This window comes from Thalassophryne amazonica, chromosome 15, assembly GCF_902500255.1.
Source record: "Thalassophryne amazonica chromosome 15, fThaAma1.1, whole genome shotgun sequence".
NCBI classification, from domain to species: Eukaryota; Metazoa; Chordata; class Actinopteri; order Batrachoidiformes; family Batrachoididae; genus Thalassophryne; species Thalassophryne amazonica.
The window spans coordinates 14,814,062-14,832,539 of NC_047117.1; the positions used below are offsets into that span (position 1 = coordinate 14,814,062).

At 41.9% G+C, this 18,478-nt stretch overlaps 1 protein-coding gene across 3 annotated transcripts in view; it reads right to left on the reverse strand.

Annotated features, from left to right (window-relative positions):
• LOC117527072 (protein sidekick-1-like) overlaps positions 1 to 18,478 on the reverse strand; it is a 747,725-nt gene that overhangs the window by 266,890 nt on the left and 462,357 nt on the right. For 2 of the 3 annotated variants that reach the window (XM_034189250.1, XM_034189252.1), the window contains exon 6: positions 4,643 to 4,669. The exons of the other annotated variant lie outside the window; for it this stretch is intronic. In XM_034189250.1, the coding sequence (XP_034045141.1) occupies positions 4,643 to 4,669 (27 nt within the window). The remainder of the gene's footprint in view (positions 1 to 4,642; positions 4,670 to 18,478) is intronic. 3 annotated transcript variants of the gene reach the window in all.

An 18,478-nucleotide genomic window follows, 5' to 3' on the forward strand; every position in this document is an offset into this window, starting at 1 on the left:
TGGCACGCTTGGCCTGACGGTACCTGTCAGCTGCCTCTGGGGTCCCACCTACCAACAAAGATAAGGAGGACTCCTTCTTCAGCTTGACGGCATCCCTTACTTCCAGTGTCCACCACCGGGTTCGGGGATTGCCGCTGCGACAGGCACCAGAGACCTTGTGACCACAGCTACGAGCGGCTGCATCGACAATGGAGGTGGAGAACATGGTCCACTTGGACTCCATGTCTCCAACCTCCCCCGGGATCTGGGAGAAGCTCTCCCGGAGGTGGGAGTTGAAGACCTCGCTGACAGAGGGTTCCGCCAGTCGTTCCCAGCAGACTCTCACGATATGTTTGGGCCTGCCAGGTCTGACCAGCTTCCTCCCCTCCCAGCGGATCCAACTCACCACCAGGTGGTGATCGGTCGACAGCTCTGCCCCTCTCTTCACTCGAGTGTCCGAGACATGTGGCCAAAGGTCAGATGATACGACTACAAAGTTTATCATCGACCTCCGGCTCAGGGTGTCCTGGTGCCACGTGCACTTATGGACACCCTTGTGCTTGAACATGGTGTTCGTGATGGACAAACTGTGACTAGCACAGAAGTCCAACAACTGAACACCACTCGGGTTCAGATCGGGGAGGCCGTGCTTCCCGATCACCCCCCCTCCAGGTCTCACTGTCGCCGCCCACATAGGCGTTGAAATCCCCCAGGAGAACAATGGAGTATCCAGTCAGAGCGCTATCTAGTACCCCTCCCAGGGACTCCAGGAAGGTCGGGTACTCTGCACTGCTGCTCAGCCCGCAGGCCGAGACAACGGTGAAAGACCTGTCCCCAACCCGAAGGCGTAGGGACGCGACCCTCTCGTTCACCGGAGTGAACTCCAACACATGGCGACTGAGCTGGGGAGCAATAAGCAATGCGATCCCAGCTCTCCGCCTCTCCCCATGGGCAACGCCAGAAAAATGAAGCATCCAGCCCCTGTCCAGGAGTTGGGTACCAGAGCCCAAGCTGTGCGTGGAGGTGAGCCCGACTATCTCTAGTTGGTATCTCTCAACCTCCCGCACAAGTTCAGGCTCCTTCCCCCCCCAGCGAGGTGACATTCCACGTCTCAACAGCCAGGGGCTGTGAGCATGGACCGGGCCCTCGACCGCCACCCAATCCTCTCTGCCCCTGACCCCCATGGCCCCCTCTGCAGGTGGTGAACCCACAGGAGGTATTGTAAAATGTGATGCAAATTATTGGTTGAGTTAACAGGGTTTTGAAAAGGAATAGTTTGCACTATGTGGCATGCTTATTTATCATTTTACAGGGTAACATACGTATGTCACATGTCACAGAATCCAATGGACGTCGACACTGCTCTACCTTTACCTTGCAGACCAAGCATTCAACATAGTCAAAACTATTTCATTTATTAATCCTATTAGTTCAACCAATAATTTGCACCACTTTTTTTTTACCAAAATTGGAGCAACTTTAACTTCTAACCCCTGTACAAACTGAAATTGACCTTTGTCACCATTCTTGTTGTTTTTACCCCATAACTCCATAACGTTCAGTCACAGATAGTCCAAACTATACCTTTTTGGTATCATTGTGATCAGACAAATAATGTGGTATAGCTTTCAATATGACTGGAGCATTTTTAAATTTTGACCCCTGTGTAATTCTTCAATTGACCCCTACCTGGCCGCCTACTGAAAATTCAAGTGGCTACTCAGTTTTTCAAAAGAGTAATGTCTAAGAAGTATTTGTGCCAACTTTGGTGCTTCTTTCCAGAAATGAACAATTGTTACAGTTATCTGCTCCACTACATGGAAAACAACAACTCAGTCCATCATATAAATTATTTCCTGCCATCCTGAAGACATCCATGGTGCTCATCCGGTACGTGTGCACAAAATTTAGCACGAGAGATACAGTGACACACTGCAGTGTTGCAACAATTCTGCCAGTGCAATTATTGTTGATTAACAGTAAAGTGCTGCTATGGTGACATCGCAGTGTGAAGGTGCACAGGCATGTGTGCATGTGGTTTTAAAATAGGACCAGGAAAAAAAAAAACACAAATTAAATCAAGGATGTGAAAGATTAAAAAAAACTGCTGGTAAAAGGATTGTTAGAGCTTTGGGGCAGGAAACTGAAATGGATAAGTAGAGAGAGAGAGAGAGAGAGAGAGAGAGAGAGAGAGAGAGAGAGAGAGAGAGAGAGAGAGAGAGAGAGAGAGCCAGAGATGAAAGGCTATTCCATGCACAGATTAGAATGTAATCCCTCTTTGAATGGATTCTCACAGATTACAGCTTGTTCTCCTATTAAAATCTGTCAGTCACTCCAAAACTCCCCATAGAGTCCGTGAGACAGTCAGTGTGCACGTGGTGCATGATCTTCCAATGAGCGACCTGCAGTTTTTAAGGCCTTCAAACCAATCTCTGCAGGTTGTGCACACCTCTGCATGCACACGCACATGCAGGCTGGCTGACTGTGTATTAATAGAGTTGTCATCCTCATGTCTGCAGGGTTCACAGCCGACTAACACATATCACACCGAGAACACATCGAGGGAGAAAAACTGGAGAAAAGGAGGAAAAAAATACCAGAAAGGAAAAAACAGACAATGTGGGGACAGCGGAAATGTGAGGTTATAGAAAATAAAGAGCTTTTTAAATTGGAGGGTATACAAAAATAAATAGAGAGGAGAAAGCGATCATTTGCTAATCTCACTTGAGAACAGTGCTGGTGTGTGTGTGTGTTTGTGTGTGTCACCGTGCTCATTAATGCTGTGTGCTGACAGCTAAGTGTCATCATCCCAATGCACTTGCCTTAGAATACCAATATAAAACCACAAGCCAAGACATGCCACACACAAACACTCTTGTGGAGCCACGTTACACCATGAGTAGATGACTCAGGCCCCAGGGGGAGACAGACGCAGACAATGAGAAGCAGCAAGAGCACCGAGAATGATGCCTGTTTTTAAATATTGATCTCCTCCTTCAGTTGCCAAACCGTCGCTCCCTGTCATCGCTGCCGAAAAGCACAGAAAGGACGAAAAAAGAGAAACCACCAAGAAGAACAAACGAGAGACGTGTAGCAGGAATGAAGGTGGAGTTCGCAACTTTGTACTTCATAATTTTAAGCGTGGACAGAAGTGGAGGTTTTTTTTTTTGCTCATTTCACAAAGATGAGTGGGATAATGGGGGGGGGGGGGAGATATTCTGTTAGAAATGCACTGAAATAAGGAGGCGTGCAATTAATTTATGCTTGTAAACTCTAATTAGGGATGACCCCATTATTATTTGTGTTTTTAATGTTAAGTGCTTTGGACACCAGTTGGTGCTGTAAAGCGCTCTATAAATAAATGTTGATTGATTGATTATGACTATTTTTTCTGAAGACCTAGTGGAAGTCACATTTTGAAGAAACAGATTAAATATGGTTAATTAATGTTCAATTGACTTCAAAAAGTACAACATTGAAATAAGTAAGAATGTTGCATTTTGGCTTTCAGGCGCAGTCAGAGGGGTGGAAAAGCTGATCGACAAAATAAGTCACAGTCACCAAAGCTAAAGTCATATACGTATTTAAAATTTTTCTAACTTCGTTTTTTTCCTTGACATGAAAATGTTGGAGGAGGACTGACTTCTTATACTGGGAAATCATTAGAGTGACATTAACACCGCCAACAAAGCCATTCAGGAATTCATATTTGGAACCACGAGGAAAACCTGATACTATTCATAAAATTAAACAATAATTATTCTCAAATAAGCGTGTTTGAGAGCGTCCATTACACACATGCTTCTCTCTTGGGATTTGGACGCCATTCCCTGCAAAAAGTCGAATGTGCAACCCAGGTGAGCATCTGTGGGACATGCATGGCAGATAAGTTGTCCCCCAGAAAGCCTGCAACAACTGAGAGAAGCACTGCTGGAAGAATGGGACACATTACCTGGACTTGCTCAACCATGTACAGAGTAGGCCACAAAGAATAGCATCTGTATTACAGCAAGAGATGGTCCACACTCTACTGAAAAGATGCACTGGCACAATAAATGGCGAGTGTACTTGTTATTGGCTCGTAGTGTTCACAGCATGCATCACAGCAAGGCGGTCTAAGGTACGAACGCAAACTGGTAGTCTTATTCAGCATTTAGAATTTTGGGGTTGTCAGTTTCCTTCTATAATTCAAAGAAATTTGAGCTAATTTAAATGGTGACGTGACCATTTAATTGACCTTCAAAAGACTTCTGACCTCTCCAGGATGCATCTGGCCTCACACCCAGTGTTTGCTGGAAGGTAAGTGGAGACTACTAATGATTTACTGAACCAAAACAGTGTGTTTATCAAATTTAGCATCCTGCACATCAGCGCATACAGAATAAACGTGCATATCATCATTACAAGTTTGGCAATAGACGCAGGCCAAGATGAGCTGTTCTTGACTTTACTTTGGCCCAACTGTCAGCATTTTAAAGTGCATCAACAGAAACTCTAATTTAGTGAAATTACAACTGTGACCTTGAACAAAGCTTTTAACAGAGAGGCCCAATGGTTTTGACCAAGTCAGAAAAACATTATGACACAGCAGTCTTTGTCAATGCAAAGAATAAGAAAGAGAGAGGGAGAGGGAAGATATAGAAAATGTAAATGTGGGTTTTACCTGTTGACCCGCGGTTCTTCTTGCCAACTGTCCATCATCCAAAAACAATGAGATGAAAAGCAAAATGGAAGAAAGAAGAGTGGGAATAGGGGACAAGGGAGTAGAAAAAGAGGCAAGATATACGTAATTTAGATTTCAAGCTGTTCCCTGAGTGCTGCGGAAAAAAGAAGTCTTATCAAAGACACACAGAAAAAAGCAAAAGAAGAAGAAAACAGGCTTTTGCAAATCAGCAGCTCTAACGTGTCACTGAGTAAAAAAAAATAAATAAATAAAAAAGCCAAAAAATCTACAGAGTGATCCTACTTCTCCGGGAAGTATAAACAGAAAGCAAGACAGAGAAATGGATGACAGTAGGAATAAGACAGAGAAAAAGAGAATGCCATGTTATCACAAAGACCAGAGGAAGATGGGCTGTTTGCAGGCCATCCATCACCTGCCAGCTACCAAATTTCATCTCTGAGGTTCACTCTTTTCTTCTCCTAGTCTGTATTTTCTTTCTCTGGTTTTATCCCTGTGTTTGTCATAAAAGTGGAGGTAACAAAGATTGTAGGCTTAGAGGAAAACGATGGCATTGACATTCTGCCAGCACAACATCTACATTTTCCATTCATCTATCAGTCTGATGCCCCTTCATCACCATTTCATTCCGCTCACTCCACCAGTGAATATTTTGTGTGCATTCATCTGTGTGTCGTAAAAACGAGAATCAGGACATTTCTTTGAACGTGATGTAACACAGCAGCATTGAGATATAAGTAGTCAGGCTGACAGGCATTTCTTCATCAAGTTTCCAGTTTCAAAGAGCAGAACTTTTGAATTATAAGCATACCAGTTTTAATTAGATTGGAACTTATTAACAATGTCTATGGAACACTGGGGGGGGGGGGGGGGGGGGGGGGGGGGGCATAATAACGTGTGAGCTAGGCACAAAAACATTTAAAGGATATAAATCACATAATTGGTTTAAAAGTAAAAAATATGCTTACATCAAGACGTGAATCCCTGGAATGATCTCAATGTACTACAAAGCAGTGGATGGCCCAATTTTAACATCATGACTCAGTTGAGTTAAAGTGCTGATCTGTGTCTTCAAACTCTCAGAAAAGTTCAAAGGTCAGCGCAAAGCTGTTTGAAAAATGTTTATATTCAACATGGTTTTAATGAAAAATGTTCTCAGCCTTAGTTTGTTTAACAACGGCAAAGATACAGTAGTTCGAAGTTGGCTTATTTTGATTCATTCCCTTAAAAGATTCAATCTGTTTATCTGTGTAGAATATAACACAAAAAGCAGAAGACAAATTTTTGAGAAAAAAAAAGTGATTTTATGACATCATGAAGAGCTATAAATAGATAGATCCAAGTTTAAAAGCTATTTTTGGCTTGGTAAAGGTGACTAATAACACTGATTATTATCGCCCGGCTGCCCTTGTCTTGACCATCTACCCCTCCACCACCCTATCAAAGGACAGTCTGAATCAATAGAAACTTATTGATTCAATTCATTTATATTGTGACAAATCACAACACAAGTCACCCCAAAGCTCTTCACAAGGGTAAAGGTTACCTTAGCAACCCTCACAAAACAAGTACATAGGCAACAGTGGTAAGGGAAAACTCCCTCTGGTTTGTTTGTTGTTTGTTTCTTTTTGATTGTAGGAAGAAACCTCAAGCAGACCCGTCTTAGAGGGATTACCTGTGGTGGGTGTGCCCTGTTAGTGCACCTGTGGCTTGTGTCTGAGTCTGGTATGTATGTGTGTCACCCCTGGCTCGTGTCTGAGTTATATATGTGTATATGCGTGTTCTTCAGCGGTCTCTGTCTCTGTCGTGCCTATGCAGTGTGTATGTGTGGTCCTTATGTTCCAGGTCTCTGAGTCATTGCATCTTTGTGTGTGTGCTGCTGTCATGATGTCTCCCGTCCACAGTTCACCTTGTCCTCATGATTTATGCACATCAGTTCTTTATGTATTTCTAGGCTTGTCTCATGGTTTCACTCCACTCTATCTTGAGTTCCGTGTTTATTTCCTGTCACTTAGTTTTTGGGTTTTGCACAGTTTGTTATTTGACCTATGTTTGAGTTGGTTTATCACTTATCGTGTTGCCTTTTGTTCCATGGTTGTTGCATTTTTCAGCAGCAGCAACTGGGGAGACTAGTCAGGATTGAGGGAAAGATGAATGCAGCAATGTACAGAGACATCCTGGATGAAAACCTGCTCCGAGTGCTCTTGACCTCAGACTGATGGCAACGCTTATCTTTCAGCAGGACAATAACCCTAAGCACACAGCCAAGATATCAAGAAGTGGCTTTCAGGACAACTCTGTGAATGTCTTTGAATGGCCCAGCCAGAGCCCAGACCTGAATCTGATTGAACATCTCTGGAGAGATCTGAAAATGTCTGTGCATCGACGCTCCCCATCCAACCTGATGGAGCTTGAGAGTTCTGCCAAGATGAATGGACAAAACTGTCCAAAGATAGGTGCACCACGCTTGTGGCATCCTATTCAAGGAGAATTGTAACTGCTACCCAAGGAGCATGAACAAAGATTGAGCAAAGGCTGTGAATACTTTATTTTAGTTATTATTATTATTATTATTATTATTATTAATAGATTTGCAAAAGAAAAAAAATCCATGTTGTCACTATGGGGTGTTGTGAGTAGAATTTTGAGAGAGAAAAAAAACTGAATGTACTCCATTTTGGATTAAGGCTGTAATATCACAAAATGGAGAAAAAGTGAAGCGCAGTGAATACTTTCTGCATGCACTGTATTCATTAGGTCATAGGGTGACCTATGACCTAAGTGGGTGCAAAATCATAGTTTGACTGATCAAAACTATACTGCTTGACCTGGGCACACAAAATATTTACACACCTACAACTGACTAACTCCAAGGCACCCACTACGTACCCAGATGACCTTACGATTTAGGTCACGAGGTCATCCAGTGCAGACTTTCACCCAAATCTGGGTGGGGTATTCACCAGTTCACAGCTTCTTGTTTATGTTCTCTCCAATTGCACTGTAGAGTTAACACATGCTGGCCTGAAAGATGCAACTCACTCGCCACCAATTCTTTAACAAGAACAAGATGCTTTTTCACTGACTTTTCCCCCTCATACAGCAAAGTTCATCAAAAGCTTTTAAAGTATTTATAGTCAAACATTACTCAACAGGAGTTGGTTTCCAAGGGCATTTATACAGCTTTAACCTATAAATAAACCACTACTTCTGAATGTTATACGCATATTTAAAAGTAGCACCATATCCCAAAATATCACTAAATGTGAGTTCAATTGGCCCATTTGTCTGCTGAAAAGTATCTGTATTATTTTTTTCTTCTTTGATTTTTCTCTAACTGCTTTTAAACTCTCAGCAACAACGGATATATCATTTTTTTTATTTATTGATTTAATGTAGAAGCCACATAACTGGAGATGATGGTATAATTGGCCATCTTGCTCAATACAAATTAGACAACTGACCAATTTAAAGTTGAATAGACACATTCAGTGAGACACATTTGTATCATGTAATTTACCTGACCACTAACAAATGGTTATTCAGTTAAGTTTTTTTTTTAAATAGCGCTGCGCATTAAGGGATATACTCTTTTAAAGATGTCTCTAGTAATCCAAGCAGCATCACGGATTCTGGTAAGAAAGCTAATCCTCAGCATTACTAAAAATATGTGAACACTTTATCCTGCAAACAACATAGTGAAACTTAAAAGAGAAGAGGCTGTGAAGTTAAACGACATTAGGTCAGGGGGGTTAAAAAAAAGTCAGTTTTCCCAAAAACTGTTCAGCTTTAAAAACATGATACACACAAATAGACATAAAATACATATGGATACGTTGTATATTTTATAAGTGACTAAGAAGTAATGATTAACATAAAAAAAAAATAATGGTACATATTATTTTCCACCAAGATGCTTGATTACACTGACAAACAAAAACAGAACATGTCATGTATTTCTAAATGGAAACCACTGCAGTGATGTATTCATACTTCACTTTTCCACATTTTATGTTCTTATTCCAAATTCTACTCACAACACCCCATAATGACAACATGAAAAAAGTTTGTTTTGAAACAAAATAAAAAATAAATAAAAAAGCAAACAGAAGAAATAATATACCTGGATGCCGCCGCATAACGCAGAACAGAGTCAACGGCTCTCCATGGACAAGATGCTAGTCCGACACAGACCACTTCCACAACCAAGGCTGGTACCCAATTACAGCTGAGTGAACTGAGACAATGCAGACCAAGTATCTTGCCAAAGGACACAGACAGACAGATGGTATGACTAATTATCAAATCCAGTTCTAGTTCATTCCTCCTGACCGCCAGAGGGCGGTGCTTTAGCACCTGGATTATTCTATGCATGCATGCGCAGAGGTCGAGTCTTATACCAGCAAAGTCACGCCAGTAGGCATGACCTGAGTGACATCCGCGACAGTATATGGGAGCACATCACCCAGCATTCAGCTCTTTTTTCCATCTCTCGCGTGACAAGCAGAACTACTCGCAACAGTGTAATTTCACAGCAGCAACGCAAAGCGGGCACATGGGTGCGAATGGCACAACATACAGCTCATGTGCGAAAAAAGTGCCGGAGGAGGTGTGTAACAAACTCAGACTGACGAATTAACATTCATACCACAGTAACCAGTAACCACAGGACTGCACAGTGCAGCATGTCCTACAGTGAGACGTGTCCTGGCATGTCCCACACACATTAGCGTTGCACACAGTAGTGGTAACAAATTAATGCACACTTGTAGGAAAAACGAGAGCGACACATCCTGCACACAGTAGCGGAAAAACAAGTTAAGCCACAATCGCTTACCTCTAGTAAAACAGGATTACTCACCGAGAGCTGAGGCCAACATTGAACTCCCAACCTCTGCACATGTTGCGCATGGAATAATCCAGGTGCTAAAGCACTGCCCTCTGGCGGTCATCCGGAATTCCAAGAGAACTGTAGTTACATACGTAACTCTTGGTCTATGCATTGTAACACCAACATTTTGTCCAGTGGGGGGAAAAAAAATAATTTAGCCATATCTATAGCGTCGAGACCCCATTGGTGCTGGTGCTTGTCCAGGATTCCATAGCACAAAGAGGAGGAGCATCTACAACTTCCCCTGGCTACAGGTTACCACCTCAGAACAAGGTCGGTACCCCATTTACAGTTGGGTGGAGTGAGACAATGCATATAAATATCTTGTCCAAGGGACCCAGACAGGTAGCATGATACAGAACCGAACCCAAAGTCTACACGGTGGTAGTTCTGTTTTCCTTATTGCACTGAGAAAAGTGAGAAAAACAGAAGTTTTTTTTTTTTGTTGTTTATAGAAATGGAGTTTCAGATGTTTCAGACATACAACCAAACATATTAAGCAGAGTCAGTTTTTGTTGCTAAACAGCGCCATCTTAAAGAGCTCATTACACACACACACACACACACACACACACACACAACCACACACACACACACACACACACACACACACACACACACACACACACACACACACACACACACACACACACACAACACCACACACACACACACACAAATCCAAAAAGATACACAAACAGAATCACACAGGGTTTGGTTTGGGGCAGACAATTCTGAATATGTATTCAAATGATGTGTCATACTGAGTCGTACTCGGCTTCAAATGGGAACAGAACAACAATGGTTACATCAGGGGACAACAGGCAGAAACAAAGAGCGTTCACAATGCAGCTACACATCTGACGTGCACACAGCAGAATCCGCTGAAACACATTTTCACACTAATGTGCACTCCCTCACTGTTATCACAACACTTTCTGAAATGTGTCTGCTTACTTGTCCTAATTTACACATTCATGAAAGCCATGGTAATTGTTTGTATTTGCATGCTTATTTTCTAGGATGTGGTCCTTTTTCTCCCCTGTATACGCCCCAGAAAATAATGTCAACTATTCCCGGCCAGGACCAAGCTTTTCAGTAAATTTAATGAAACTGGGTATCGTATACTGTGGTCCTGCTCAAAAACACAAATGGGTGGGTGGAAAATAAATAAACAAATAAATAAATACAAAATTAGACAAAAATAAAAATCGGAATTTCTGTTGATCACTATGTGGGAGTGAAACACAAAAGTGAGTTTTCCATGTGTAACTAGTAATAAGTGGGGACTTCATACACAATTGTTTCTTAAAGCCTATTCAACTTTTTAAAACTCAAAATTTCTGAATATGCACTGTTATAATACTTCAAATTCTATTAAAAAGAAAGAAGAAACAAAACAATAAACCCCTGATAACTTTTATGCCTGCACACACAGATCATCATGTTCAGCTTAAAGTATTTTCTGTATAAGTTGCACCTGTCAAAAATGCCCCTTGAAGGGGGTCCAAACACACATATATGTTGCACCAGAGTATAAATCACAGTTTTTTTTTTCTGTATGTGGAAGTCACTTTTTAACACAGGCGTTCCCTGGAGGCTGTATGTGGGCGCCTGAAGAGGAGGTACTGCTGGCCCACCACCACCAGAGGGCGCCCTGCTTGGAGTGCGGGCATCCAAGCACGAGAGGGCGCCGGACCCTGAAAGAAGTGACAGCTGTCATTCATCCCCTGCACCAGCTGTCACTCGTTCATCATCATCATCACCATCTTAAAAGCCGATCGTGACTCCACCTCCTCGCCGAGAAATCGACTACCGTGAGGTAATCTCTCTGCTGATTAACACGTTGGTAGGATTCTGAACTTCTGTTGCAGCCGGTATCCTGTGGTGTTCACCCTTATCTGGGAAGTGGCGTGGAGCGTGACGACGACAACCGCGCTACAGATAAGTGGTCACACTAGGAGCTGCACGAGTGTGTGATTCGGAGGTGAAGGTTCTCCTCCTAACTGTGTACAGACTATAGACCGCCTGAGTGTAAGGATTTACACTCATTCATCTTTCTCTGCTTTCTGCCAGCAGTACCAGGGTCGACAGCCGAAGACAGAGGTCACCTGGGGATTCGGGAACTTGGCGGCTCCGGTGTTCTTCAGACCGTTGGTGGTGGAGGCCGTGTGGGGACGCGGTCTCTCTCTCGTCGGGGTCTTTCTATCTTCGAGCCTGCCACACGTCACCTGGTGTTCATTGACTTTGTAATTTCTGTACGTTTAGTTGTGTATTGTCACAACAGTAAATTGTTACCTTTTGGCTTACTCATTGTCCGTTCATTTGCGCCCCCTGTTGTGGGTCCGTGCTACGACACCTTCCCAACAGAGGCAAGTTTAACAATGAACAGAAGCTCACTGGAAGACATGTGCACACCACAGAGTGTGCCGTTGCTTAACATAAAGACTTTAAATTCACAAATAAACAAGATGGACACATCAATAAGTGATGGGCAATATATTGGATTTTATTTGATGCAGTTTAGACAACAGAAAACATCAGATGAACATGGATGGAGAACTGAACAGTGGATTTATGCAGGACGCCCTCAGCTTATCGTGCGTGCCCAAAGGACTTTTAAATTCCAAAAATATGCAAGATGGATAAATAAATGTGACAGACAACATACTGGATGTTCTTTGATGCAGATGAACTGACCCACAGCACTGGAAAGACTACAATAAAGCCATGAGTCCATTTGATTGTTTTCATCAGCTCTTAAATTGTGATTTTTGTAGATTGTTGTAGCGTATTTTTATTATTCGTGTTTCTTTTCTTTAGTGCATCAACTCCAGGGAAAGCCCTCTATAAACAGTTATTATTATTGTTATTATTAACAACAAACACAAGTACAAGTCACAGCACCTCCCAAACTAGTAAAAAAACAAAACAAAACAGTGACATACGGTAATGCACTCAACTCAGTATCTTCCACCTGGTACAAAGTGCTGCTCAGCAAGCCACATGTTAGCAAGCCAGCATACACTGCTGCCATGCACCTCCACATCCGCCACACCACTGTATCACCCTGGGTCCTGGATAGGTGACAGTCGTCCATCCTCACTTTTCAAATGCAATCTATCAGCTATCTGCTGTAGCCAGGTGAAGTGTGGGCATCCCTTTGGGTCTTCTCCAGCTACTGGTGTCCTCAACACTGAGGCACTTGCTTGCTGGATCAGGGACAGAGAAACATGTCACAAGGCCCGAATGTTGTAGATGATATTCCCTCACAATGCAAGTGGTACTCTGAATCTCCCAACGGAAACAGTCATTTGACAAAAAGTCACTGCAGTGGTACCAAAGATTCCAGTCTTCACTTTACATCACCGGTTTCGTCCATACGCACAGTAAGCCAAGGAGCACCAGGACTCTAAAGATTTTAAACTTTATTTTCCTGCAGAGTTAATAATATCAACAAACATCAACCTTATGACTCCATAAGGTCTTCCCAGGCATTTCTCAATCTCAAATCCTGAGGACCCAGAGATATCAAAATCACTGCTGAGGCATGTGAATCTCACTACACTTTCACTGCATACGGGTACACTTCTGATTGCTAATGCTGGTGTTCATGACATGTCAGCAAACACGAAATTTTGAGCTTTAATAAAATAATTTAATGTAATGTCGGGTTGGATTTTTTACTCAGAAGCTTTTGTGGAAATTCAACGCCCCGATTTAATTGACTTGATGTCATAATAGCTACAATCATGGTGTCCTACATCATGACTTGTAAGACAGCAACGTTACAAATACTATTTTTGTACTTTTAACAAATCATTTATTTTTGTACGTGATGTCTGCATTCTTCATATGTTGGTGAAGTTATCAGAATTACATATTTTACAAAGACATCTGCAAAAATTGATATGAATCAAGAATACTAACAGAAATACACTTATACAACACACTGAGAATTTATATTTAAATGAGGCTTCTATACAGAAAAATCATGCATTCATTCTTCTTATTATTGCTGTAACAATTACAACATCCATTTATCGAGGGCTTTCCCAGGAATCAAAGCACTAAACAAAATATCAATAATAAGAAGTATACTACAACAATGTGCAAACTCCAAAACTAAAGGGGGAGGTGATGGTCTAGTGGTTAAAGCATTGGGCTTGAGACCAGAGGATCCTCAGTTCAAATCCCAGCCTGACTACATCACTAAGGGCCCTTGGGCAAGGTTCTTAATCCCCAAGTTGCTCCCGGTGTGTTTTGAGTACCTTGAATGGCAAAACCAACACTATATAAATGCAGTCCATTTACAATTTAATCAATCAATCAATTTTATTTATATAGCGCCAGATCACAACAAACAGTTGCCCCAAGGCGCTTTATATTGTAAGGCAAGGCCATACAATAATTACGTAAAAAACGCCAACGGTCAAAACGACCCCCTGTGAGCAAGCACTTGGCGACAGTGGGAAGGAAAAAACTCTCTTTTAACAGGAAGAAACCTCCAGCAGAACCAGGCTCAGGGAGGGGCAGTCTTCTGCTAGGACTGGTTGGGGCTGAGGGAGAGAACCAGGAAAAAGACATGCTGTGGAGGGGAGCAGAGATCAATCACTAATGATTAAATGCAGAGTGGTGCATACAGAGCAAAAAGAGAAAGAAACACTCAGTGCATCATGGGAACCCCCCAGTAGTCTAAGTCTATAGCAGCATAACTAAGGGATGGTTCAGGGTCACCTGATCCAGCCCTAACTATAAGCTTTAGCAAAAAGGAAAGTTTTAAGCCTAATCTTAAAAGTAGAGAGGGTGTCTGTCTCCCTGATCTGAATTGGGAGCTGGTTCCACAGGAGACATGACACACACACACAGACACAGGAGATTTAAAGGACTGATATGATAACACAGTGACTCATATTCTGGAAAATGCGGCAAATCTGCTCCGAAATTGAATGGTTTCAATTCAAGGCCAGACCCAGTGTTTCACTTAGTTTTGTATTGGTTCAGTCAAAAACAAATCACAATATAACCTTGTTAGTGAAAATAAGAATTACTGCAGCACAGCTGTGTGATTCCTTTATAACCCAAACTGAAAACTGTTAGCTTTTAAAAGCAAAGAAAAAAAAAACAAACAAAAACCCCGTGTAACTTCATGGTCAATATTAATGTGGTGTTTTAGTTGATGTGAAAATATTAGCATGTGACGGCGTGTTTCAGCCTTGAGTGTGATTTGTATCCATGAATTCATTGTTGTGCACTGCGTTGCCTGAAGGACCCATAAACATGCAGGTCATTGTGTCCTCTGTGTGTACCTGCCACACTGTGTGTGCGCATCTGTACAACAGGGAATAAGTACAGTATTTGTGAGTGTGTGTGTGTGTGTGTTCACCTCATGTCGAGTCTGCTATTCGCTATAACAGTGCTGTGTGCTGTGTCCGTCTCGTTGTGTGTCTGCAGGTGTGTGTGTGTGTGTGTAAATGCTGCTGCTGCTGTGTGTGTCATGTCTGCTTGTGTTATTGTTGCAGCAGAGCTGTGCAGGTGGTGACAACTCAAGTCCAGCTGTGGGTCACCTATTTGCTGCAGCACCCCAAAGCCTGACTGACTCCCCCAACAGGAAAAAACAGCCCCCGGGAATTATTTCCATCTACGGTTGTGCTGCCACCTCACCCTCTCCGCCTGCACACGGTGACAACCTGTTCTTTCCATCCACTAACATCTCATCCAATGACAGGTTTTCCTCAGCCAAAGAATACCTTCATAGCAGCACATTCAGGGTTTTTTTCCTTTCACGCTCACTTTCTCTCTCAGCTGTTTTAAACCCTGAGTTCAACCTCAAAACCTTTACCATTCCAATTTACCCTGTCAATCTCTCGCGCCCTTCTCTCTGTTCTACTTTCTGAGTCTAAATCACACACATGCACATGCACACACACATACACACTTATTTGAAATTCATATCAATGGCTATACACATGTAGCACTCCAAATTCCAGTTCTGGCACAATCAGAGAGAAACACAAGGACTTACAGTTCCCTGAATTCACACACACACACACACACACACACACACACACACACACACACACACACACACACACACACACACACACACACACACACACACACACCACACACACACACACACACACACACACACACACACACACTGCAGTGTCCAATGAAATAATAAGCTGACTGCGGCATTGACCTCAGACCTCAGTGCCATTCCCGATGGAGTCGGATGAATAAAGTTTTTTCATCTGTATGCATTCCCTCTTTACATCCAGCCGACTCACCTCAATAAATCTGAGTGTAATTGTTGAGGGGCATAATTTAATTTGACACACCAGTTACCCAGCAGTGTAAAATACATATTTATCTGAAATTGAAGAGTTGATCAAAGCCCAACCTATTTCTCTTTGATGTAAAGCCAAATACTGGACAAACCTGCCGTGACGTCTCCCATTGGTTTCCTGAACAGCGTTTTTGAAGCTCTAATGAGGGCGGCCCCAAATGTCACCATCGTGGCAGTGCCTGACTCCGCCTACCTCCCAGCCATCCTATAAATGGTTGAAGATGTGGAGTCGGCTGCCATGACCTGAGCCAAGGGATGTCATTGGGAAATTTTAAAATAAGTGAATCCTCCAAAGCAAAGGAAGGATATGGGACAATTCAGTACATGTCACGATACTGAAATCACAATTCAACACATATCACGATACTTAAATCGTGATTCGATACACATCATGGCACATTACTACATCCGTGTTCATAGTAATTATGCAGGCATTTAATTCATGCTGAATGTTCCACACGAAAGAAACAAATTATTCTGAAGTACAAATCGTAATCCTTGATGTTGCCTTTTTCCAATTTGCCTATTTTATAAATAATTTATGCTTCTTGAAGACATAATTCATTCTTCCTTGGAGTAGTTATTATTCATGGTATCACGGCAGTCACTTAAAAAAAAAGAAGACCCAAAACAATTCAGTACAGGCTCTACAGTATGATTATCCTGATATGTGATGTATGTTTCAACAATGAAACTATTTCCCTGACAATCTCCATGATGATGAACATATAAGATTAAAAATTACTCAACCAAGGTCTGACTGTTTTATCTACTGAAATGCTCTTGAAATTCTACCAACCAGAAATATTTCTTTGGATAAAAATACATCTGAAATTACATCTGAAGAAAATGAAAATGATGTTAGTATTTTTAATAAATACACAAGTTATCCCTTAAGGGAAACCCCGGCAGTTGCAAAGAGAGCGTGACGAGTATACCTTTATCTACCGTTTGTCTTTGTTTATGCCTTGTTGCTTGCAAAATTCTGGTCTCCATCTTGGCAATCAATTGTGCATGGTCAAAATCATATAGCACAAGTACATTTTGGGCATGTCTAACACCAGTTTGTTATTTATACTCTGCACAATCTGACCGCAAGGTACGGAGTGTCAGGGTGGGTCCGGGCTCAGGGCGCGGTTATGGGTTTGTACCCTATTGTTACCTGCCTCCCCGGATTTGATCGTTTTGGTTGCCTTTTTGATCATTTTGTATTATGTTTTCTCTGGTTGTGTTTATTATGTATCTTTGGTGTTTTATTATCTTGTTGTATTCTTTTTGGTTTTGGTATTGTTTTCTGTGATCATTTGTTCTAGTCATTCCATTGTTTTACTGTAGGTTCTGGTTTTGTTGCTATTCTTTCTTTATTTTCTGTGATGTCACATTTAGATTTGGTTCAAGTGGTGTTTTTAGTCTTATTATTCTTGTGCTATTTTTAGGTCTGTCACTCTGTTTCCTAGTTTGCCCTTTATTTGATTTACGTTTCCTTTTGTTGGTCTGTGGCCACGTTATACTTTCACCATTGGTTTTCATTCACTGACTCCTTTTGCTTTTGATCTGCTTTGTTTTCACTCACACACACTCCCTTTCTCTCTCTTGCGTCTCATCCCATCTCTTTGGTTTACCAGACCACACCTCCTTCCAGAACCCTTGATCACATTGATAACATAAATTAAACCAATCACTTTGTCATCTGTAATTAGGAGTTGGTGTTAGCACAAATATTTTGAAATGCCCCGTTTAAAACAGACACGTTATTATGAACAGGAAAATGCAAATCATTGACCAAATGATCTAGTCTAACCCCCCTGTCCATATCCCCCCGAAGTTGAACCCCAATCATGCTTTTTTTTGGGGGGGGGGCTCCAAAATGCTGCCTGGCAATGACAAAGAGCCTGTAAACCAATAAAGAAAGCTGTTGTAGTAGCATTTTCTTTTGTCACACACAAAAAATAATATTACAGGAACATAGTAGATATTTTGAGGTTTGAATAATGTGAGCAGTCATGTCCATAATGGTCCATTTCTGAACATGTTGGTCATAGTCCATGGGAAGTTTCTTGTGGTCCTTCATGAGGCAAAAGAGGACACTCAATTTCGGCAAGGAAAGCGAGCTTGTATCTCGAGCATAGCGAACCTCTAGGTAGAGATGCCCTACCATTGCCAGGGAGCAATTTGGAGTGACAAATAAATGTTTGGGGGGGTTTGACTTCAGGGAGAATGTGCAGGGGGTTTAGATTAGATCATTTGGCCAATGATATGCATTTTCTTGTTCATAATAACCGTCCCCATAATTTTAAGGGGGTAATACACCGAAACGTTTATTTTTGCAAAATAGTACCACCCCCTACTGTAATGCCCTTTAAAAGACAGGATGCCCTGGAACCTGACATGTTGCTTTTTACACAGCAAAATCCAGTGAGAGGTTTTCTTGTGAATTATTGGATCTGAACACAGTCCATCAACTCTGAGCAGCGAAGTACTAAGGTGAAGTTTTCCTATTATTCCATTTGTGTTTAGTTCCACTTGTCAAATAAGCAAAGTGTACGCACATCACGAACACATCATGTAAAGTGTA